At 61.0% G+C, this 23,536-nt stretch overlaps 2 protein-coding genes across 5 annotated transcripts; one reads left to right on the forward strand and one right to left on the reverse strand.

The window, feature by feature from the left end:
- The first annotated feature begins 230 nt into the window (after positions 1–230).
- CABLES2 (Cdk5 and Abl enzyme substrate 2) lies at positions 231–14,659 on the forward strand. Of its 3 annotated transcripts, none has more exons than XM_045795150.2 (10): positions 231–754; positions 8,176–8,247; positions 8,321–8,413; positions 9,111–9,188; positions 9,638–9,746; positions 10,255–10,420; positions 10,863–10,966; positions 11,342–11,448; positions 12,176–12,380; positions 12,464–14,659. In XM_045795150.2, the coding sequence occupies exons 1-10, from the start codon at positions 264–266 to the stop codon at positions 12,602–12,604; spliced, it is 1,566 nt and encodes a 521-aa protein (XP_045651106.1). In that variant the 5' UTR covers positions 231–263; the 3' UTR covers positions 12,605–14,659. The 3 variants fall into 3 exon arrangements, with proteins under 3 accessions (XP_045651106.1, XP_087709573.1, XP_087709572.1); XM_087853447.1 differs by having other exon boundaries at positions 10,919–10,971; XM_087853446.1 differs by having other exon boundaries at positions 8,348–8,413.
- Positions 14,660–14,764: 105 nt separating this feature from the next.
- RPS21 (ribosomal protein S21) lies at positions 14,765–16,023 on the reverse strand. Of its 2 annotated transcripts, XM_045795164.2 has the most exons (6): positions 15,888–16,023; positions 15,631–15,693; positions 15,481–15,544; positions 15,272–15,343; positions 14,914–14,969; positions 14,765–14,827 (listed from the first exon to the last, which is right to left on the reverse strand). In XM_045795164.2, the coding sequence occupies exons 2-6, from the start codon at positions 15,678–15,680 to the stop codon at positions 14,818–14,820; spliced, it is 252 nt and encodes an 83-aa protein (XP_045651120.1). In that variant the 5' UTR covers positions 15,681–15,693; positions 15,888–16,023; the 3' UTR covers positions 14,765–14,817. The 2 variants fall into 2 exon arrangements, with proteins under 2 accessions (XP_045651120.1, XP_087709574.1); XM_087853448.1 differs by lacking the exon at positions 14,765–14,827 and having other exon boundaries at positions 14,910–14,969.
- Between the last annotated feature and the right edge of the window lie 7,513 nt (positions 16,024–23,536).

The raw sequence follows: 23,536 nt of genomic DNA on the forward strand, positions 1-23,536 counted from the left end.
CGCCAGCGCCGGGCCCCAGGCCAGGCCCCGCGGGGCCGATTGGCCCGCGGGCGCCGGGCTCCCGCTCCCTCGGGGTGCAGCAGAACCGCCTCTAGGACCCAGGGGAGCGGCCCTGGCCCGCCCATGGCGCCGCGCGGGCCAATGAGTAGGCGCGAAGGCAACATATTTGCATGTGGGCGCGCCTTGGCCAAAGGGCGGCGTGCGCGGGCGCGTGCGCGCAGGCGGGGCGGCGGCGGCGGGCGGCCGGCGGGCTCAGTCGGAGGATGGCCGCGGCCGCGGCGGGTGGAGCCCCGGGCCCGGCTCCGGGCTCCGGTCCCGGCCCCACCAGGGCCCCGCCGCCTGCCGGCTCCGGCCCCGCCGCCAGGGCCCCGCCGCAGGTGCTCCGGAGGCGCGGGGACTCGCGGCGCCGCCAGGCCGCGCTCTTCTTCCTCAACAACATCTCCCTGGACGGCCGGCCCCCGAGCCTGGGCCCGGGCGGAGAGAAGCCCCCGCCGCCGCCGCCGCCGCCCGCCGAGGCCCGCGAGCCGCCCGCGCCGCCGCCGCCGCCGCCGGGACCCCCGGGGCCCGAGCCTCCCGCCCGCAGGGCGCCGCCGCCGCCGCCACCGCCGCCCGCTCCCCCCGCCGGCCTGCCCGGGCTGCCCGGGCCCGCGGGCAGGGCGTCGGCGCCCCAGGGCCTGCTCAGCCCGGCGTCTGGCCCCGCGCCCGCCAGCCTCGGCCTCGGCCTGGGACATGGGCTGGAGGGGCAGCGCCAGAGGTGAGTGGGGACCCCGGGCCAGATCCGCGCAGGGCTGGGGTGACCTGACAGCCCAGGACACAGCGTTGGGGCGACCTGGGGGTCACGGGTCCAGGGGATGGGGTGGAGTGGTCCAGGGTCCCATCTGCACAGGACTTGGGGATCAGGGTCACTTGGGGCCCTGTGAGCCCATGACGGAGGGTTGCACAGGACTTGGGGATCAGAAGGGGACCCTGCTCCCCTGGGACCCCAGACACAGGGTTGGGGTGTCCTGAGCCTTGCCAGCACTAGAAAGAGAGTCTCGCCTGGGCCCCATGAGTCTAAGATGTGGGGGTCAGCGGTCCTCAGGCCCAGTCCCCAGGCACAGGGGTCACGGTCCCCTTAATTCTGTCAGCCCCTTTCAACCTTGGCAGTGAGCTGAACCTCAGTTTTAGGGTTCCCTCAGCCCTTATCAACCCCCAGACACACAGCCCTGGCAGCTCAGTCACGCCCCTCCCCAACCTGCTTTTATCCATCCCGGGACTCAGGGACTCTAAAGCACCTTTTGCAGGGCTCCTTGCGTTCTCTGAGCTGGGTGATCCCTCCAGTCTTCACTGTGACGTGTGTTTCAGAGCCTTCTGCGCCAGGCCGAACCTCCCAGCCTCCCAACCTACTGGCCCCTGATCCACACCATTACCTCCATGCTGACTGCTGTCCCCCCACCCCGTCCCCTCTGAGCTCAGTGTCCCTGGCCCTGTGCATTCCCAGCTTGCACTTACTCTCCCTGCTCTGATTCCACTTCTAGGAAGCCCTCAGCCTGTCCCAGAGCAGCCACCACCCCTGAGCCCTGGCCCTGCAGTCTGCCTGTGCCCAGATAGCCCCTGGCTCCCAGACACCCTGCTTTCTTCTCCCAGAGACCCTTCTACAGCCTCCCACTGAGCTGCAGTTTTGTGGCCCCTTCCTCCAGATGCTGGGGCTCTCCCGTACCCTCCCACTGCCCACCTTCACCCTGTGGGGTGATTTGGTTGCTGGGCCTAGGACTCAGGACTGGCTGCTGTCACCATCCTTCTGGAAGGGCACTGCTTAGCCTTTGTGTGCAGGACAGAGCTGCAGGGAGGCCCTTCTGAGGCAGGCCCCACAGGTGTGCAGGGAGGGGCCCAGAGCAGAGCCCTACAGCTCAGTGCCCTGCATGGGTGGGCTGAGGCCTTGCATCCCTGGAGTTCAGAGGCGGCTCTTCTCACCTGGTGGTCACAATGGCTCCCTCACCCCCTGGTCCTCAGACAGCGCTGAAGATGATGGGGTTGAGTCCAGAATGCAGGCTTGGTTATCAAGAGTTCTTGACGTTACATTCTGATTTCTCGTGTGTGGCCCACGGGTAAGTGCTTACTGAGGTCGCCTTCACATCATAGACGGAAATATTTCCAACTCCGCGGAGAAGCTGCTGCCTCCCGGGCCGGCCAGGAGGATGTCCGTGGACCTGACCCTTGCCACAAACAGGCCTGGCCAAGGCCGCAGAGAGGGTTAGGGGACTGGGTGGAGCCAAGGGATCTTTCAGCCCCGAACATGGCAGCGAGGCAGCTCTCTCCTGCCATCCCTGGGGAGGTAGGACTGCTTATCCTAGAGGAAGCTAATATTAAGAGAAAACGATTTTACTGGTGGAAATCAGTCCATTTTAAAAAACAGAGAGCCTACTTGTCCTCTGTCCTTTGCTGAACAGAGAGCCTACTTGTCCTCTTCCTTGAAGATGTAGAGTCAGCCCAGAGGATGGTCCCCAGATGACGCCGGGTCTCTGGAGTCCCTCGGTGCTGTGACGCGTCATGGGGCTTCAGAGGGAAGGGGGCTCACCTGCCGCCAGGCCCGAGCTTCCTGAGAGCAGTTTGCATCTGCTCTTCCCATCCGCTCTCTGGCGCTGGGCCGCCCCCTTCCCCTTTTGGGGTGCGTGTGCGTTCTGGGCAGACCGCATGTCATTTTAGGCTCTCTGTTCAGCGAAGAGGCGACCTTGCTGTGGGCCAGACCCTGCAAACCAGGCTAGCCAGCAGCTTGCCCCTTGAAGCCTCGCTCAAGGGAAGGGCTTGGGGGGTGTAGATGCTGGATGCAGCACCCGCAAGCAGGACCCTGCAGGGCCCATTCCTAGGAGCTTGGGAGGACGCTGGCGCAGGATGGGAAATGATGTGGGTCGGGGTGCCCTTTGGTTTTCCTGCTGCACCCACCCCCGTCCCTGTGTCCATCCACCCATGGCCTGAGCCCAGGCCGTGAACGCTCTCCTACCACTCCCTTCTTCCTGCCCCCTGGGGCCACACCTGTGCAGGACTATCCCTCCTCGAGCTCTGCAGCAGAGTGCATGAGAGCTGTCCAGCCAAGCCGGGGGGCTCCTAGCTGCAGGCCCAGTCTGAGGATCAGTTGTATTTCCGGGGTGGGGTATAGTGAGGGCCTCCTCCTGAAGTCTAGCCAGGCTCTGGGCACAGACCCGCTGTCATCCTAGGTCCACCCATCAGGGGCTCTGTTGTGACCTTGGGCAGGAGCGCAGGAGCCTCACTGAGCCTCAGTTTACTCCTCTGTGAAGTGCTTTTGCCTTCTGTACTACCTACCTGAGGGGCTGCGTGAGGTCAGGTGAGGTCAAGGGCTCAGCAAGGGGTGGCTGTGGCCAGGGCCAGGTGAGCAGACACTTGTCACAAGCACATTACCCAGTGAGCGCTCACACTCCGTCCACAGCAGGGAAGTTGTGTTTCGCCCTCAGGGTTCAGCCCCGTGTGGCTTTTCCTGCTAAGCCAGTGAGCAAGTCACTGGAGTCCATACTTCCCTCCTAGAACCTCTAACGCGGTGTTTACTTTCATTTCAACACTGCGGTCACTTAAGGTGAGCAGGCAGGCTTCTGGACTCCTCCAGCTGGCAGAAACAGGTTTTCAGGCCCCTGCTGGCCCTCACCAGGCCCCGTACCCTCCTCTCTCCTAGAAAGCCTGAGGGAGGCCCGGGCTGTGCAACAGAGCACCGAGAGCCTGGAGCCGTACTTCCTCTCACTGTCTTAGGGGATGCAGGTCTGAGATCAGGGCAGGGCAGGGCTGCGCTCCCTCTGGAAGCTCGAGGGAAGGACCTTCCTGCCTCCCCCAGCTCCGGGTGGCCCCAGCCGTCCCTCCAGTCTCTGCTCCGTCTTCACGTAGTTCTCCTGTGTCTGAACCTGGCCTTTTCCTCTCCTTGTGAGGACACCAGTCATTGGATCAGGGTCCATCCTATGGGCCCTGTCTTCACTTGGTCTCATCTGCAAAGACCCTGTCTCTAAACAGAGTCATAGTCACAGATGTCAGGGGTCAGGACTTCAGCATAACTTTCTGGGGGCACAGCTCAGCCCACTACAGCCCTCATTAGTGTCCAAGGCACTAAGGACAGGGCAGGGGAGCCAGGGGCACTGCCATGAGGCCGGGGACATTGCTGCGTTAGCTGGGAACAGAAAGCCTCGCAGTTCTGGAGGGTTCACGCTGATTCTGAGAAAGGGCCTGGGGTTTTAGCTGCCACGCTGGCCAGGAGCCACTCCGTGTTCCCGAAGCTGCCAAGCTCCTGTCCAAATTAAACCAATTTCAGTGTAGTGTCTGGCAATTGCTTACAACTCTGATCTGGCGGGTTCTTGCTGGAGGACAACTGGAAACGGTTGCCGAGGGTAGAGCCTAGAGGCGCGTCTTCCCATGGCGGCTCGGAGGCCTTGCTGAGACTTGGCCCCCAGAGACCATACCTGGGGTCCCATCACCAGGGGAACTTCAGGCCTCTCTGAGCGGTTGGCTGGAACGTGGGGTTTGTGCTTTTCCTGGCAGGGACTTGGTGAGATGGGGTACCCAGGACCACCACTCCTTGGACAAGTATGCACAAGGGTCTGCGAGGTCAGGTGGCATGCTCAGATGGGCATGGAGCAGGAGAGGGCCCCAAGTCGTGGGCACAGGTACCTGTCAGCAGCCCACGCCAGCTGGTCTGACCCCTTCACTTGGCCGCTCACTCTGTTTGGGTGGTCCTCGGCCCTCAAACAGACCTCAGGTGGGAGCCCTTCCTTGGCTGGGCATTTCTGCAGTGACAAAGTAAAGGGCATTCATCAGACGATAAAAACTGTCTAGTAGTGATTTCTCTTCCTGTTTGCAAGCACATTTCACATCTGGGATTGGGGGGGTGGCAATTCTGAGAGTGAGCCAGAGGGTGAGCAGACCCGTGGTCCATGCAGTGGCCGCCTGTGCCCTCTTGAGAGCCTCTCCCACACCCCTGACCCTTGGCTCCTTCTTCCCCAGAGAGTCTGAGGCAGGCACCCTCAGGCCAGTCGCCGGCGAGTAGACCCCATCCCGTGGACCCTGGGCCTGACCGTGGCTCAGCAGAGAGGCTTCCTGGGCCCGGAGACTTGTGTTGCCCAGACATCCGGGGGCAGGGGAGGGGGCGCCGCAGGGAGCAGAGAGCCCAAGTTTTGTTCTCTGTAGCGTGTTTGTTAGTGGTGGTTTTAAGTGGGGGCGTAAAATGCATGTCGCGCTCTGGGGCAGCGCGCTCCCCAGCAGCTCTCTGCAGCCAGCTTCCGTCCCCGCCGTGAGTGCTGTGCGTCCAGGCACGCTGTGAGCGCAGTGTGCCCAGCCTCCTGCTGTCCGCGCTGGCTTGCCTCCAGCCGGGAATGTTTTGGGTGGAGCTGCTGGAATGTTCTGTCATGCCTGCTGGCTGCACAGACACCTTCCTGGGGGTAGTTCCCAGAGAGGCTGAGCAGGGCACCCTTGGCCGGAGCCCGTCCGTGCTGGGGTGCCCATCCTGCTGGGGCCACATACAAGGCTGTGGTGGTCTCACTTCAGGACCCACCGAGGGGCTGGACATTCCTCCAGAGGAGCCAGTGCCAGAGGTTGACTAGCCGGCAGTTTCTTCTGAAGGGGACACTATCTCCGGAGCAGCTGGACTGCTCCATGTTCCGGGAAGGGTAGGCCCTGCCTGACCACCTGGGGCGGCCCCTAGCCGGTCGTGCGCATCCACAACCGGGGCTCTGACTGCTAGCCTCCCTACTGCCTTCACTCTCGGAAGCCTGCAGACCCGGTGCTGCCCGACGCGGTCACCTCCACACCAAAGATGTTGGGATCCCTGGGAGCGTGCAGGCTGCTTCTCTCCTGCCCACAGACACTCCACTTCCAGAATGTCCCGCAGCCACCAGCTCATCGCGGTGCCCTCGCTCCGCCCTCTGCAGACGGGGACGCACCCCCGCCCCAGGGCCGCTCCCACCCCCTCAGTATCTGCACGTCAGCCTGATCCTGAGAACACAGTAGGCCTGCATGCCTGGGCTGCCCATGTCCCGCGTGTCCCCACAGACCTGCGCCTCAGAGCTCGGGGCACCGTGATCCGCGTTGTCACAGGCTTTTCATCCCAGCCCAAAGAGCACACCTGGAACGCAGGCCAAGTTCAGCAGAGGAGCGCCCGGGGACATGGTTGAGGGGTGGCCTCGATTCCAACCAGCCTGGCGGGGTACGCAGGGGGGGCGGAGAGGCAGTCCTGCTGCCGTTGGCAAATGCACGGGCCAACTGCTGGCACGCAGGTTGCAGTACCACCTGACCAGCTTGCTTGCCCGCTCTGTACCTCAGTTTCCCCATGTGTGAACTGAGCGTAATAACATTGCCCCTCATGTGCAGTTAGGGCTGAGTGTGTAAAATTTTTAGGAGGAGAGAGAGGTGAGAGAAAAGCACAGCTCCCTGCAAGAGCACTGGGGTCAGGTTTCAGAGCCTGGCGAGCTGAGTGGCATCATCCCAGAACCAACGGAAGGCGTGAGCGAGGCGGCAGAGGCCCACGTCTCACCTGCCACTCCACCGGGCAGTGGGCCAGAGGCCGTGTGCGGGGCCAGGCCTCTGTGGAGATCGCAGCCGGCCTGGGCCCTGCAGATGAGGCCCCGGGTGTGCGGAAGCCGTTGGGGCACCACCTGGGAAATGGACTGAGAAAGCCACACGGGGCTGCTCCGCAGCGCCTCTGAGCCCGGGCCTGCAGGGCCACGTGCAGACACCTCCGGGGACGCTCGGGCTCTACCTAAGCCGGCAGCTTTTCTGGGCACGGGTCCTGCCCATCCACCTACTCACTCCCACCCCCCAGGCTTCTTAGGACCTGGGTGTCTGCCTGACACGCCCCTCCCGCTGCCCCTTGAGCAGCCGCACAGCCGCCTGCAGAGGCCCCTGGTGCCCATTCCCCCGCCCCCCTGTCCGGTCCTTAGGCCACGGCTGCAGCCCTGCTCCGCTACCCTCGCAATCACATCACCCCCAAGCACTCTCGTCTGACAGGTGGGTGCCCCCCCCACCATCTGGGGAGGGGGGGTCACTGCCCCTCTCTGAAGATGGGGCTGCAGTGGGACACCCAGCATTTCACTAGAGGTTGCGTTGTATCCGATTCTAGTTCCTTTTCAATGAGTTCCTGCTGCTTCTGTCATTTTAAAGACTTAAGTTGAGCCTGGGCCGTGGCTTCAAGGTGACAGCCTTGGAGTCCCCCAGGACTGCCCTGGTTGTGTGACCTGGGGCAGGTGCCCAGCTGCTCTGTGCCGCCATAGGCAGTGGCTCCATGCAAGAGGTGGTGGCTGGGCCCCTAGCACATGACAGTGACCGCCTGTCACCTTGGCTCCTTCCTGCCTGGATTCCAGGCTTGCTCCACCCGACAAGGTGGCCTGACCACACTGGGCTTCATCTGTCAGCCAGGGGTCCTGTGGGAGGACAGTGTTGCGTCTGGGCAGGCTGCAGCTCCCAGAAGTGGCTTCCTCGGCCATGTGTCCCCCCCCATCCCCTCCCCAGGAGCCCAGACTCAGTTCACACTCTAGACGTGCAGGGCTCCTGGCACGTGCCGGCCCAGGCTGAGCTCAGCGCCTGTGTTGCTTTGTTTCATAGACCACACAGCCATGGCCTCTAGGAGCCTCCCTCTCGCTGGGAAGGTGTGGGGATTTGGGACCCATCTGCGTAGCTTTGTCATAAGCAGCCCTTACTGGGGAGATGTATGTGTCTGCCCCACAAGGGCTAGGAGGTCAACAGGTGACCACAGTGGTGGCCTTGATTCCAGTCACCAGGGTTTGTGATCTTGACCTGAGGGTGCGGCCACGCAGGATTTTTGAGCCTTTGGGCTTGAGACGCTCCCCTGACACAGGGTGGGAGGCTAGGAGCTCCTACCTTGGAAGACCTTCCTGCAGCCCCTCCTTGTGCCTGCTGTGGCTGAGCATGACCTGCCCTGCCAATCCTGGGCCAGAGAGGACGCTTGGTATCTGGGCTGAGCTCTGGGGGGCAACAGGCAGTGGACCAGGGTGCTGGTCCCTCTTAGATGCTTCTGGCAAACTCTGGTCCTTGGGTGGCCCTGCCTGAGGCTCAGACCTCACTCCAGACAGGCTCCTGACCCAGTCGGGTGAGCTGCCTTTCCATGGGGAGAAGCCCGAGGGCATGTCTCTGGGTCCGAGAGCAGCCTCCTCCCAGGTCTGTTAGCTGAGGCCCTGCACTGTCTTACAGAAGGCGAGTCGCCTCCCAGCGCTGCTCTCTCGAGTTCCTGGAAGACGCTGTGGGATGTGCCTCCGTTCAAAGGTAAGGGTCTCTGAGACCTGGGACCAGAGGGGGTCTTGAGGGAGGGAAGAATGACCTGGTTTTTACCTTGCAGAACCAAACACATATCCGGATCCCCAAGACACAAAGGCCTGAAGAAGACTCACTTCATCAAGAACATGAGGCAGTATGACACAAGGAACAGCAGGTACCACGTGCCACAGCAAGCACGTGGCCGCCCAGAAGCAGGCCTGCCATCTGATCCTGGGCCCCCAGCTGCAGGCCTGGAGCTGCCCACCATGTTTCCCTCGCACCTAGTGGGGTCCAGGGACCTGCCCTTCTCTCTGTGCATAAGTCTTGGGTCCTGCCCATCCCCCTCTCTGGTATCCTGGGTAAAGGGACACAGAGCAGGCATGGCAGTGGAAGGTGGCCAAGAGAGAAGGGCTGGGTTTTATCTGGGAAGCATAGGGGGTGGTTGACCTACAAGCTGGGATGCAGCTGCCCCAAACTGGAGCACAGGCCTGGTGCGGCAGCCCTCGGAGCTTCTGTGTCTGTAGGCGCTGCATGGGGCCTCTAGGGGTTCCCGTGGCCCAATCTCAGGGCCCGCCCTGCCAGCCCTGAGGCGTCTGAGCCGTTACCCTTCCTGCTGAAGGCCCCGCTGCCAAGCACCCACCCAGCGGCTCTGGTCGGGAAGCTCTGTGTTCTCCTAAAGCATGACCCCCAGCATGACGGGCTCATGCTGGTGCTGAGGAGTGGGCCCGAGGCAGACCAGAGCGCTGGGCTGGCGTCAGTGAGCCCAGGTGCCCAGTAGTCCCAGCCAGCAGCTTGTGTCAACCAAGACTAGACAGGAAGGAATTTTCTCCCAGAAACGCCCACCACCTGCTCTGACCAACACCTCCCCCCAGGATCGTGCTCATCTGTGCCAAGCGGTCCCTGTGTGCGGCCTTCTCGGTCCTGCCCTACGGAGAAGGACTGCGGGTCAGGTGAGTGGCCCAGGGAGGCACCGAGCTCAGGGCTTCGGCTCTGCCAAAGCTCCTCAGGAGCTCTGAAGGCCTTTCGGGTCCTGGGTGTCTAGTAGGGGTGTGTCCGCACTGTTACTGTGTTTGAGCGGCTTACGTGCAGACGCCTGGGACGCCCCTCGTGGGGTTGCTGCCCCGCGTCCTCGTGAGCAGTCCGGGCAACTGCATCCCGTGCTTAACTCTGGGAAGAAGGCAACGGCCGTCAGTATGGGGACGGCACCAGGGGGCCTGGCAGTAGGGTACCCTTCGCCCGGGACGTGCCTAGGCCAAGCTGGCCAAGGGCGTGGCCTCAGGTAGAGGTCGGTGCTGCTCCGTGTTCCAACAGGAACTGTGTGGGCCTGGGAAGGGGTAGGACCGGGCCACCTCCAGGGGCAGAGGAAGGCAGCAGCTATCTCCCGTCCTGTGCACTGCAGTGACCTGAGGGTGGACAGCCAGAAGCAGAGGCACCCATCCGGCGGCGTCTCCGTGTCTTCTGAGATGGTCTTTGAGTTGGAAGGCGTCGAGCTGGGAGCAGATGGGAAGGCAAGCATGGGTGCGGTCCACGGGCGGGCGGACGGGCACGGAGCTTGCACTCACCAGGGCAATAAACACACGGAGCTGCATTTCCCCTGAATCTTCTAAAACACATGGTGTTGGTGGGAGGAAGCCCTGTAAAAACGGGTCCTGTCGCCTCGCTCAGCAGGCAGGTGATGAAAAACGACCTTAGTCAGGAGGGTGTCCCCGTGCCGCCTCTGCACTGGTGCTCAGAGGCAGGGAAAAGGTTCCTGTGCTGCAGATCCCACATGGGATGGCCGGGGTGGCATTCTGGAAAGTTCTTGTTACTGAGCACGCTAGCCCCAGCATCCAGCTCTGGGCTGCCTGGGAGTATTAGCTCTCGGTAGGTCCTTCCTTGTCCACACGGGTGGCATTTGTGCAGGGCCCTCGTGCAGCAGGAAGGCATAAGGCACAGCTTGCTGGACCTCTGATTTCAGGACAGGGATGTGGGCCCGGGGGCGATAGGGACTGAGCCCTGACATCCTTGCCTTTCCAGGTGGTGTCTTATGCCAAGTTCTTGTATCCTACGAATGCCCTGGTCACACACAAGACAGACAGCCACGGCCTGCCGCCCCAACCCCGGCCCAGCGTCCCCCGCACTCTGCCAGGTTCAAGATACAAACCGGCCCCGGCCAAGTCGGCGCCAGCCGGCACGGAACTAGGTAGCCTCACGTGCTCTAACTGGCCGCAGGGCAGGCAGCCACACCAGCTGGGCAAGAGACTGCAAATGGCAGACCAGAGTCCCATTCCAGCCCACAGTCCCCAGTCCAGGCAGGGCTCCAGGCTCAGGAGCAGGGTCAGGAGAAGGAACTCCCACTAGAGCAGATGGCCTAGGCTTCATCCGAGCAGGCACTGAAGAGATCCCGTGTCCACAGATGGTGTGGGGGCAGGGGAGCAGGGGGGCCCCTCCTTGTCAGGACATCCGTCCTTTTACCCAGCCCTCAGGGACAGGGAACCGCAGCCAGCTGCCCCTCCCAGACCCCAGACTCCAGCAGCTGGCCCCCCCTGCGCTAGACCAGGGTTCCAGCTGAGGCTTGGGTTGGCAGAAGCTGGTTGGTCAGAGCTGGGGGCTCGTGGTGGGTCAGGGCTGCCCTCTGCATGCAGGGAGTGACGCAGGGGATGCGCTGGAGTATAACCCCAACCTCCTGGACGACCCACAGTGGCCCTGCGGCAAGCACAAGCGGGTCCTCATCTTCGCCTCTTACATGGTACGGTGAGCGCCACCACACACCCACTCTGCACGCCTCCGGGTGTCTGGGGGCAGGCTGAGGGCAAGCCGCCAGGGCAGGGCTGACATGCCCCCCACCCCCAGGACGCCAGCAGCACCTCGGGACAGGAGGGCCTGCACTGACCACACCGCCCTGGGGTCACCGTTGCCCTCAGCCCACACCCTGGCGGCCCGGGTCTGCCCACTCTGCACCCTCTGTCCTGAGACTTGTCCTCGGCAGAGCTGGTGCCTGAAGCCGCCGCACTTTCACATTGCAGACCCAGGCCAGCATGAGATCACCCACGGGGGCTCAGGCGGGTGGGCCCCCAGGGCTGTGCAGGGCCAGCTCCCCAACCTGCTGCCTTCTCCCCTGCAGACCACGGTGATAGAGTACGTGAAGCCCTCTGACCTCAAGAAGGACATGAACGAGACCTTCCGGGAGAAGTTCCCACACGTCAAACTGACCCTGAGCAAGATCCGGAGGTAAAGGGGGCTTTGCCACGATGGGGCCGTTCCTCTTCTCCCCCACGTCTGGCAGGCCCTGAGCTTGACCAATCCAGATGGGCCCCCCCAGGCCCCCCCCACCATCTGCCCAGGCCAATAGCAGCAGCTCCCCAGCCCCCCCGCCTACCACCTCCGGGGGCCAGGCCGCCTTGCTGCCTCTGGTACCCACACCTACTGGCCCTCCTCCCTGATGCCCGGGATAGCACCGGAGGCTGGCACTGACCCCCCGTGATCCATGGGCTCGCAGGCCGAGGAGGCTTGCCCAAGACCTCACGGCGAGTAAGTGGTGGACTGCCCTGCCCTGGGTGCATCTGGCCCCACTGAGTCCCACGGTCCCTGCCTCAGCAGCACCCACAGGGACTTAATTGAAGGTCTGGACACTGCTTCAGCGTGTCTGTACCACGGGGCCTTTCCACTGGTGGTTTTCTCCACATTGTCCTTGCCGCCACAGGACAGCAGGGACCGTGTCCTCTGTGGTATCCCCTGGAGGACAGCATGGGCCAGCCGGTACAGCTGGGGGGGGGGGGGCACAGCCAACCAACATCAGCCGGCTTGCCCACCAGGCTGCGGGCGGAGTGCTGGGCCGGGCCTACCCCTGCCCGCACGGAATGGGGCTTTTTCAGCAGCCCAGCGAGCCCTCCTGGGGCAGAGACAGGGTGGCCACTTCCTCGGCCCGTGAACACCGGACCTCCGTGTAAACCTGCAGTTTAAAACGGGAGATGCGGAACCTCTCTGAGGAGTGCAGCCTGGAGCCCGTGACGGTGTCCATGGCCTACGTGTACTTCGAGAAGCTCGTGCTGCAGGGCAAACTCAACAAGCACAACCGCAAGCTGTGCGCCGGTGCGTGCGTTCTGCTCGCTGCCAAGATCAGCAGCGACCTCCGCAGAAGCGAAGTCAAGCAGCTCATCGACGTGAGTATGCCTGCGGCCCCGCCCCCACCCACGCGGCCCCGCCCCCGGCTGGCCCGCGTAACCTCCGCGCTTTCTCAACGCAGAAGCTAGAAGAAAGGTTTCGCTTCAACAGACGGGATCTAATTGGGTTCGAGTTCACGGTGCTGGTGGCCTTGGAACTCGCGCTCTACCTTCCGGAGAGCCAGGTGTTACCTCACTACAGACGCCTCACGCAGCAGTTCTAGTCCAGGCTGCCTCCGCATGCGGGACGGCCCCCCTGCAGGCGCGCACGCTCGGGCCCAGGGGGTGTTCCCAGGCGCTGCGCTACACACCCACCCGGGCGCCCCTGGGCACCCACCTGGCGGGACTCGCCTGCCCTCTGTGACTGACACCGCGGTCTTCACACCCTTGCATCCTTGGAGGGACGCGGATTTCGTCCCAAAGCACAGCGTGCCACTATGGTATTCCTGAGAGCCTGCTTGCATTTTCACAGGAACGAGATAGACGGTTTTGTGTTCTTTTCCACGTGCCTGAGAGTGGGCTGCACGGGGACCCTGGCTTACCTTGTGCGGTCATCCCAGCTCTGCGGCGTCCTTCTCCTTTGGGTCTCCCGCAAACGACGGGAGGAGCTGCGCAAGCATCGCAGTGGAGAGCTGCGTTTCCAGACCCTACCTGAGAAAGCATGAGTCTTGGCTGTTTCAGGTTTCAGATGTGGAGACGCAGCACTGCACCCCCATGGCCTGGCTCCCTCCCAGCCCAGCAGCGCCCCCGGGATGCCCACCGCCTCCCCGGTGTCCACAGGTGGAGCTCTGGCATTAGGTTAAGCCAAGCAGAGCAGACTCCGGTTTATCTCATTCTTTACTCTTCCGAGCATCGTGTCACTGTGAAATTCCGGTGCCGGGTGTCGCACAGCCCCGCAGGCCTCTGCGCAGACCCTGGCCCGCCCCTGGGGGACCCGCCCCTCACCTCTCACCAGGAAACCCTGCTGCGCCTGTGACACTCTGGACCTTCAGGATGACTGGATTGCTTGCTCTTGGCTCTTGATCTTCCTAAGCAATATTGTGATGGAGAGAAGGTGTATTTATTGTTACTTGGAATTCAGTTCTATGGGTCTTTTTAAGGGAACAAAAACTGGTTACACAGAGCTGTTGAAACCACATTTGATTCTCAAGCAGGCGGGAGATATGCTCCTCCACGGCCCTGCACCCCATGGCACCATCTCCCCAAGGGGGTCAGTGCTCACAGGGTTTCTTCCCAGGCAGGAGGGAACAGCAGTCCCGGCTGCCACACAAAAGGGGCCCAAAGGTAGTGGCCGTCACCTATGCGCAGGCCTGTGCTCCACATGCCGGCAGGGCCCGTGTTCTGCTTCCCCAGGTCTGCGTGTCCTTTCTGCACTCTGACCTGGTTCTCCAGTGTGCTGCCCCACCAAACACTGAAGAACCAAGGAGCTTCTCCCCTTGGGTCAGCTGCTGTCAAAAATGACCACGTTGGCTGGGCCACTTAGCTGCTTCCCTACTGCTATCCTATGAACCTGTCACAGGGCCTAGGCTACAGCCCTACCCTGTACTCGCGTGTGGACCGGTGCTTCTGCAAAAAGGCGACCCCAGTTCTCATCACAGCACTCAGGCACCAGCACCTCCGCCCAGACCCCAGCACCTGTGTCTGCCCGCACGCCAGCCCGTCCTCCTCACTGGCACAAGGGGAGACTGCAGCATGGAGGCCAAAGCCCAAGTCTGTATTCTGACCTTATTTATTGTGGAGAACCTCCCTGTCCTCTTCAACGTGGCCACTTAACCCATGTGTACCCAAGGTGAAGATGGAAGTTTCCTTCTGGATAGCAACCTGTCCTGCCACCTGTGTCTGGATGTTTTCAGGTTATAAGTACTGCAAGGAACTAACCCCAAGTGTATATCCTGGTTCACAGCTTGACTTCAGAGCATGTGTCCTTGGGAACAGCTGAGACACGAGCCGAGTGTATACACTCACGCACACCCGAGGCTTGTCCCTTGGTGTGTCCTTGTGTCATCAGTGCAGAAAGCTGCTGTCATGTGGCATTCAGCAATCACTGCAACAAAGCCAGTATTGAAGCCAAACTTTAGCCAGAACCCCTCATTCTCTGGAACAAGCCCAGATGTGAGAGATGTCTGAGGGCCTGACCCGGCTCTCGGCACCTGGTAGCCCTTGTGGACTGAGAAGTGTGCTACGCGACTATCTGACCTCATTGTCCAGTCATATGTCATGATTTGTTTGCAAATGGTAATGTATTTGTGGTTTGAAGTAAAACGTGGTTTTGCAATGTCCTCCAAAGGTTGGTTGCCTCTTCTCAGCTGAGCGCCGGCCCTTCCTTGTCAAACAAGCACAGCCCTGACCCCCTGGGGCCCAGTCACAGAACAAACAGACACAAATGGGTTTTTTTATTTATTTATGACAAATATCCCACATCCGTGATCTCCTCCAGTCAGAAGTTCCTAGGACAAAAGTAAGAACAACATGAAAACCTTGTTTCTGGAAAGGTCCAGGGCCTCTGTGCCCAAACGCAAGCCCTCTTACTTACTTTGAAACGATGCCATCAGCCTTCGCCAGTCGGAGAATGGAATCATCAGACTCCCCCTGGAAAAAGCACAGTAGGCTATCTCCCCTGCTCCCCCAAGCTGGCAGAGTGCAGACCAGCCCAGTCTACTGGCCTCACACCTGACTGCCGGAAGAGGATCTGGAGACCAGGCTGCCTCTGCTGACTGCCAAGTGCCAAGATAAAGGCCCACCTGAGTGCTCTGTCAGGGTGGTCCTTTCCCAGCCCCTAGACCCCCGACTGCAGCCCCAGCAAAGGGCGGGCAGCCGGCACATTGGTTCTGCCAGCTCATCTCCCTTCCCAGGTCCACAGCCGATGCGGGAAGCCAAGCGAGGGCACTCACCATCCTGCGAATGGCCCCACAGATAGCGTAGGTTTTGAACTGGCCGTTGAACCTGCCCGTCACCTTGTCAACCTGCAACACGTCAACAAGGGTCACTGAGACCGCCAGGCACCTTTAGCTCTACCTCTGGGGCTCGGGGATGACCAACCCCGCAGACCGCCCTGGGGGCTTCCTCCCCGGCGGGACTGGCCCTCCGCCATCCGGCTCACCTCGGCCACGTTCATCTGGATGGACGCGTGGTCCTTGGCGCCGATGATGCGGTTGCTGGCGGAGCTGCAGGGGGAGCGCAGTGAGCGGGCAGGAGTGGGGGGGGGGCCGGGAGAGTGTAGAGGGGGCGGGGGGGGGCGGGGGTCGCTCACCATTTCCGCGGCACGTACAGGTCCACGAACTCGCCGGCGTCGTTCTGCATGTCGACGGCGCGCCTGCGAAACCCCGCCGCGGCGCCGTGAGGCCGGACCGTGTCCCCTCCCCGGCCCGCCGCGGCCCCGGTCTCCGATCCCCTCCCCGGAGCCCCCGCCCGCCCCAAACCCAGTCTCCGACCACCGCCCCGACCCCGGTCTCCGACCCACCGCCCCGGAGCCCCCGCCGAGCGCCCCCGCCCAGCCGCGCGGCCCACCTGCTGCCACCACCACGAGCACGAGCGCAGAAAGGAAGAGCCGCGTTCCCCGGCAGCAGTATTGGCGGGCGGGGCGGGGCCTCGGGGAGTCCTTCCGGGTCCCGACGCGCCGCGCGCACCCGGCCGTTCGGACGCACTTCCGCTTCCGGCGGACGGGGGCGGGACCTTCGCGTGTCTGGCGGCGGGGTGCAGCCGTCCGCGGAGTCGCGAGGGCGGACGGGCCGGGCTGGTGGTAGGGCTGGGCCCTCGGCTTCGGAAGGGCGGCGACGCGGGCTGCGCAAAGCCCTCCTGGGACTTGGCCCGCGGAGGCGGCGGAGGACCACGCGCAGATGGACTCCCAGGGCGTGTCGTTGATCCGAGCCCGAGGAAGCCGCGGGCAGGCGGCGGAGGGAGCCGCCGGGCTTGGCCTGGGGTCCCCTCTGCGGCGGGGGACGCCGCCTTCGCGTGTAGGCGCCACTCCTCCGGAAACCGACGTCCGAGCAAGGAGGGGATGCTGCCAAGGCTGGGGCGGGACCCGGTCCCGGGCAGCGCTGAGCCGGACGGGCCCGTGCCCCACAGCCCTGGGGGTGAGCTTGGCAGCCCCTCAGCTCCCACCTCCGCTTCCAATTTCATCTCTCAGACACTCAGTCCTGCTTCCCCGCAGGGGGCTGCCTGAGCCTGAGCCTCGGGGGGCGGGTCGTCCTTTTGCCCCGCATGCCCTCCATCCATCTTGGCTCTCACCCCACCCACCTGACCCAAGTCTATGTCCGGGTGCACCCTGGAACTGCACATAGTGGGCACACAAAACACAAAGTCAAGTCCGCCTGGCCGCACGGACCATGTTTGCGAGCTTCATTCCGGCTATGGGAGAATTTAACTCTGGGCGGGGCCGGAACTGAGGCTGCAAGTCCACTCGTGCCTGGAAACCAGCGTTCCTAGAAGCAGGGTGTCTGCTGTTGCTTCCACTGAGCTCCAGCAGGTTGGGCGTCGGGAGTGTGGCCACTGAGGCCAGTCTCTCCTGGAAGGTCACTCAGTGTGCCTGCAGGCCCTGAGAGGTATGTGCTCTTTCTAGGTCCCCCACACACGCACATACATGCACAGACACGACCTGTTTATGGTTGGGGATTCGAGTAGCCGGCCTTCTGTCTGTCTGCATGTGGGTCAACACAGGTAGGCCTGGTCATCAAAAGATTCTGTGGCTGTAAGATGGGAGACCGAAGCAGATAGAGGGCCAGAGTGCCAGAAAAGAGATGGAGAGGTCTGCAGAGGGTCTTCCTTGAGCATTCCGCAGAATAGCCCAGAAATAAACCACATACGGTCAAATGATTATCTACAAGGCTGCCAAGCCCACGCTGGGGCAAAGAACTGTCTTCAACAAACTGTGAAACGGGAAAACAGGACATACACGTGCAAAAGAATGAAGCTGGGCCCTTACCTCGCACCTTATATAAAATTAAAGTGGATCAAGGACCTAAAACTAAAACTCTTAGAAGAAAACGTAGGGCACAAGGTTCATGATATTGGACTTGATGATTTTGATACGAGACCAAAGGCATGGACAAGAACAAGACAGATTACTGCTTGTGAAAATTTTTAACATTCGTGCATCAAAAACACGATCAACAGTAAAAAGGCAACCCACAGAATGGGAGGAAATATTGCCAATTATACATCTGATAAGGGATCAATATCCAGAATAGAGAACAAAAACTGAACAGAAAAGCAAACAACCCAGTTCAAAGTAGGCAAGGGACTCCAGTAGACATTTCTCCAAAGAAGACGCACAAATGGCCAGTAAGCACATTCAAAGTTGCTTAACATCACTAATTAGGGAAATGCACATCGAAACTACAAGGAGATACCACTTCACACCCATTAGGAGGGCAACTATAAAAACAAAACCAATGTTGGCGTGGATGTGGAGAAATGGGAACCCTTGCACATTGTTGGTAGAAATATAACATGTGCAGCCACTGTGAGGGGTAGTAGAGGGGTTCCTCAAAGAGAATTACCAAATGATCAGCAAGTCTACTTGTGAGTGTCTACACAGAACTGAAAGCGAGAAAGGGGTATTTGCACACCCGTTTATAGCAGCGTTATTCACAACAGCCAAAAGGCAGAAGCAGCCCGTCCGCCCGCTGGTGGACGAACTAACGAACAAAACGTGGTCTGCATGTACAAGGGAGTATTATTCAGCCTTAAAAAGGAAGAAAATTCTGACGTGTACAGTTGAACCTTGACATTATGCTGAGTGAAATACGCCAATCAAAAAGACAAATACTGCTCAATTACACTTTTATGAGGTACTTAGAGTCACCAAAATCAGAGAGTAGGATGGTGGGTGCCAGTGCTTGGGGAAGGGGAACAGGGAGTTAGTGTTCAATGGGGACAGAATTTCGCGTAGTGGAGAGGGACGGTGGTGATGGTAGTGTGTTATCAATGTATTTAATACCGCTGAGCTATATGCTTAAATGATTAGCATAGGAGATCTTTCGTGATGTGTGTTTGTTTAAAGATTTTAAGTAATCTCTGCACCCAACGTGGGACTCAAACCCACAACCCCATGGTGAGGAGTCACACACTCCACCAACTGAGCCAGCCAGGTGCCCCGTGTTATGTGCATTTTAACACAATAAAAAAAAATGTAAGACTATAAGACACAAACGGGTGTACACACTCCTTTCCTCTAGGGCAGTCCCAAGGCCAAGTTCTTCCAGGGGAAATTCCGTGCCTCCCCACCCTATGGCCATGACATTTGGATGAGCCCCTCTCATAAGAAACCCTGCTGTCTGAAGTCCCAGGTCCCCCCATGGAGCAAGTGGTCCCTGAAGGGAGCCAGGTAGGCCTCTCATCAGTAGGGGCCCTGCCACCTGTAGGGGACGGGCCGCTGCAGACATCAAGAGCCTGGGTTAGGAATGGCCTCATGGCACCTGCGCTGCCCCCAACAGCCACTATGGGGTGTCCAAGAGCTGTGCCCGGCACTACCTGCTGCTGTGGGAGAGTCCCTAGAACAGAGGTTCACCTGTCCCCAGCCCACTTCTCTGCCGGCTGAAGGGGTCTGAGCCACCTCCCTCAGACCCCTGGCCCCTTGCCCAAGGGGTAAATTGTTTACTGAGCTTCCTGTGGGGTCTCCAGGTTGGGGAAGGGCCAGAGGCCAGGAGGGACAAAGGGAGTTGGGGGCAGGAGGACATGGCACCTGCAGACACTGTCAGGCTGAGCCCTCTTTGTAGATCCCAGGGCAGCCCCCAGGAGCTCAGCAGCAGCTGTTCTGCAGGGTGGTGCCAGTCAGGGTTCCTGAGTGCACCTGTGTCTATTCAAGACTATATGCCCATTCCTGCCCCCACTCTGTCCTCCGAAGTGCTCTAAATAACCTTGACCGTCTATACCACATCAGGGTCACAAGCTGAGCTTGCTCTCTTCCTCTGCCTCTTAACTGTGTGACCTTGGATAAATTACTTAGCTGCCTTTTCCTGGTTGTAAAGTGGGGACAGTGGTAGTAGAGCCACCCCACAGGGCTGGGGTTGTCTGCATTCAACTGACTAACACATGCAGTGCTCAGAATGAGTGTGGTACTCAGGAAGGCCTCAGCATGCCAGCATTCATCACCATCACCACCTTCACCATCATCACCATCACCATGACCACCATCATCATCACCACCTTCACCATCATCACCATCACCATCATCATCACCACCTTCACCATCACCACTACCACCATCATCATCACCACCATCATCATCACCATCTCCGTCATCATCACCACCATCACCATCACCACCATCACCATCACCACCTTCACCATCATCACCACCATCACCATCATCACCATCACCACCATCACCATCACCACCATCACCATCACCACCTTCACCATCATCACCACCTTCACCATCATCACCACCATCACCATCATCACCATCATCACCATCTCCATCACCATCACCACTTTCACCATCACCATCACCACCACCACCATCATCATCACCACCATCACCATCACCATCTCCATCATCATCACTACCATCACCACCATCACCATCACCACCATCACCATCACCACTGTCGTCATCACCACCATCACCATCACCACTGTCGTCGTCATCACCATCACCATCACCACCATCACCATCACCATCACCATCACCACCATCATCATCACCACCATCACCATCACCACTGTCGTCGTCATCACCATCACCAATATTATCGTTGTTATATTGTGGCTCCAGGTCATTCGGCTGGATTTGAATCCTGAGCTGGCGACAGGAAGCTGCATGGAAACCACCCCAGTCTCTGCGTTCAGGCTGCCTGGGCAGGTGATGGTGGCCAGCAGTGTTTGGTTGGTGTCTGTGTGCAGCAGTCCCTGCCCAGGCCCCAGCACACCCTGCAGGCCCACCTCAGATGCAGATAAATGAGGCCCTGAGGTGGGGGGCAGTGTTGCCTTCCAGGGGACCCTCCCCCCCGCTCCTCCCACAGTAGTTGTTTCTGGGCCAGGCGGGGCCAGGCCAGGCTGAAATGCATTGTGTGTGGAAGGGAACCAGCCCCAAACCAGGAAACCCTCCTTCCGGGCCTGGGGCGGGGGCCAGGGTGAGCGGCAGTTCAGGGCCAACCAGACCTGGCCAGGAGTCGCAGCCACCGGCCCCTCCAGCCTGCCCTCCGTTCTCCCGAGAGAAGGCCTGGCTCCCTTCCCCGGGGCCGTAGTGGCGAGGCGTACCCAAGCTAGTGAGCCACCAACCAGGTCCTGTCACCAGAGCCTCCGGCCTGACTTGGGGACCACCCTCTGATCTCAGACACAGGCCCTCAGTGGCCCTCACCAACCTCAATGAGGGTCAAAGGAGGCCATGGTGGGCATGCAGCCCCACCATATGGGTCAACATCAGTGCCCCAGGGCTCAGGGCCTCTGGCATCATGACTCAGACAATCAGTGCCCCAGGGAGCCTCGATTTTACCTTATTTTATGATCTCATTCTATCATTTTATTTTACTATTTCACTCTCTTCTACTTACATGTCAGTTTATTTCACTTTATTTCAAATATTTTACTTTATTTTGTCATGTTACTATTTATTTTGGTTTTGGATTTTTTCATTGAGATGTAACCCCCATGTGATAAAGCGCCAGCGCAGTCCTGAGTGCTCCGCCCCGTGCATGTTTGCCGCGTGGTCACCTCGGCAGGCAGACGTTCTTAAGGACCGGCCAGCGCCCTTCCCCACCTGACACCCTGCAGGTTCCAGCAGGCCCCTTCCCAGGAGGTAGCCGGAGGCACTCCTCTGTGGGGCAGCCGCGGGGGGGGGGGGGACACTGAGCTCGGAGATACCCAAGACTGTCCCATCCTCTGGCCCCACCCTCCTGTGGGCTAGCTACAGAGGCCAGAGCCAGGTGACAGGAAAGGAGGCACTTCCGTCACAGGCGCACACAGAGCGTCCAGTTGGCTCGTCACAGAGCTCATGCTGAGGGTTTGCCAGGCTGGCCGGAGGCCAAGGTGTTCCAGCCGGACCGGGTAGGGTTTCAGATTCCGTGGGAGAACGCTGCAGAGCTCAGGCAGCAAAGCCCACTGGGGCGGAGGCCAGGTCTGAGCCCAAGCTGACCTCTGACCCCAGGCACAGACCGAGCCCTGACGCAGGCGCCCCCATCTCGAGGGAGGACAGCACGGTAATTAAGGCGAGGACCCGGGGGACCTGGGAATGGCCCATGTTCCAGCGCCATCCCCGTACTCCTGGCCCTTCTCCCTCCTGAGCCTCTGTTTCCCCATCGGGAGGTTGAAGCCATTCCCCCAATTCCATGGGTAGAGGCCGGGGTTCCACAGGAAGGGGGTTTAGGAACCTGGTAAGGAGGGGTGAGGGGAGCAAAGCCGGCACCGTGTCACACCCGGGATGGGCTTAAACTCGAGGAGACGTGGGGCACCTTCGCACCCACCCTTTTGCTGATGCCCCCCCCCCATTGGAAACAGGTCGGGGGCTCCCTGCCTGCTCACGTGCCTGTCTGTTCGGGAGGTGACCCTGCAGCCGCTCTTGGGCCCCAGCTCTTCCCGCCCTTGGAGGAATGGGCAGCGTGTGCACGTTGGCAAGCAGCCCAGCGCTGGGCTCTGCAGCAATGGCGTCCCCAGTGCCCGGCCAGACAGCCGTGTGCAGGGAGCTCACTGCCTAGCATTTCCATCGCAGGCTCACTCCTGCCTGAGAGTCACTGCCTCCTGGGGAGGGTCCTGACTACCCGCCTAGCTCCCAGTCAAGGCCCCACCGAGGCCCTAGGGCAACCTTGAGAGGAGGTACAGTTATGTGCCCATTTTACAGAGCGGGAAACAGAGGCCAAGGGAGAAGACGTTTCCCCCCGCCAAGAGTCACATAGTTGGGGCGCGGCGGGGCGGAGGGGTGAGGTGAACGCAGCCAGGACGGCCTCTGTGCTAGAGAGGGGGGTGAATGCTGGGGTCTTAGGCAGGGCACCTGCAGGTTTGCACCCCAGTGATGCCCCCTTTGGGCCCGAGATGAACTGGACGGGTAGGTGGCCCAAGTCCCCAGCACTGGGCGCTGACAGGGCCTGTTCTCAGGGCGCAGCCTCACCACCGGCTGGGCACGTCAGGAGCTGCCGAAACATGCCCAGAGGCAAAGGTGTGTTTGGCCTCAAAAGCCAAAGTGGAATGTGACGGGATCCAGATTCCTGTCCCAGGTAGTGGGCTGGCCCAGGCTTGTCTCACTCTGCAGGGCTTCCAGCTCCTCCTGGCTGTGGGCAGCTTCGCCCCCCTCCCCCAGCCCAGCTCCGCAGGCGCTCTAGGCTCCCGAGTTCCGGGGGGTCCGACAGGGCAGCTCCGCTGGCTGTGACCATTTGCAAGTAGCTATGGGAGGGTGGCTGTGTGGTGCCCCCGGGCGCAGGGTGGCCACTGGGCCCTGCAGCGTGCAAGACACGTGATCCCCACCCCGGGAAGCCCACGGCCCCGGGGAAGAGCCCAGGACAGCGGCTCTCACCCAGGAAGGCTCTCACCCGTGCCAAGGTTGTCACGGCTGGGGCAAGAGAGGTGCTATTGGCCACTAGCAGGTGGAGGCCAGGGGCACAGCTCCACAGCCCGGTGCCCAGGATGACCCCTCAGAGAGGCATAGAGCCCAGAATGCCTGGTCTAGGGTTTTGAAGGGAGGACAGGGAAGGCCTGTCCGAGGAGGGGACATGGCCATGCAGCGACAGGCCCTGAGAGTTGTCCCCACGCCCCAGCAGGCAGGAGGGGGAGGACTGAGCCATAGGCGCACTGGGCTGGGGGCAGGGAGAGGTGCAGGCCTGGGGAATTCCAGAAGACTTCTCAGCTCCCTGCAGCCTGGGCCACATTCCTCCCCGGGGTGGGCAGGAGGCTCGGTGTGGCTCAGTGCATTCCTGGCAGAAATACGGCAGGACCACGAGCCAGCCAGAGAGCTGCGCAGGCCCTGCCCTGCTCGGTTCCCTGGCGCTGGGGCCACGCGGCCTTGTTGCCAGGACTCAGGTGGGCCTTTGCTGGTGAGCCGGTGGGCACACGGCCTGACGAGCAGCAAACCATCCGGGTGGGGAAGGAGCACGTTGCAGGTGAAGTCAAGACTTAGCAGAGTGGCGATGGGCAGGGTCACGCAGCCTCTCCGACGGCCAGTGCCCCCCTCTGCAAGATGGTTTTAGTGACAGCAACGAGGCAGGAAGACACAACCCCATTTACAC

This window comes from Ursus americanus, chromosome 22 (assembly GCF_024610735.1).
Source record: "Ursus americanus isolate L20-20 chromosome 22, mUrsAme1.1.p, whole genome shotgun sequence".
NCBI classification, from domain to species: domain Eukaryota; kingdom Metazoa; phylum Chordata; class Mammalia; order Carnivora; family Ursidae; genus Ursus; species Ursus americanus.

Excerpts from the sequence above, each read along its gene's own strand:
- RPS21 (XM_045795164.2), bottom strand. The coding sequence starts at position 15,680 with ATGCAGAACGACGCCGGCGAGTTCGTGGACCTGTACGTGCCGCGGAAA. Across the intron at positions 15,545-15,630 it reads CTGTACGTGCCGCGGAAATG|CTCCGCCAGCAACCGCATCA; the intron begins GTGAGCGACCCC and ends CTCCCCCTGCAG. Across the intron at positions 15,344-15,480 it reads TCCAGATGAACGTGGCCGAG|GTTGACAAGGTGACGGGCAG; the intron begins GTGAGCCGGATG and ends GACGTGTTGCAG.
- CABLES2 (XM_045795150.2), top strand. The coding sequence starts at position 264 with ATGGCCGCGGCCGCGGCGGGTGGAGCCCCGGGCCCGGCTCCGGGCTCC. Across the intron at positions 8,248-8,320 it reads GGATGTGCCTCCGTTCAAAG|AACCAAACACATATCCGGAT; the intron begins GTAAGGGTCTCT and ends TTTACCTTGCAG. Across the intron at positions 10,421-10,862 it reads GCCAGCCGGCACGGAACTAG|GGAGTGACGCAGGGGATGCG; the intron begins GTAGCCTCACGT and ends CTCTGCATGCAG.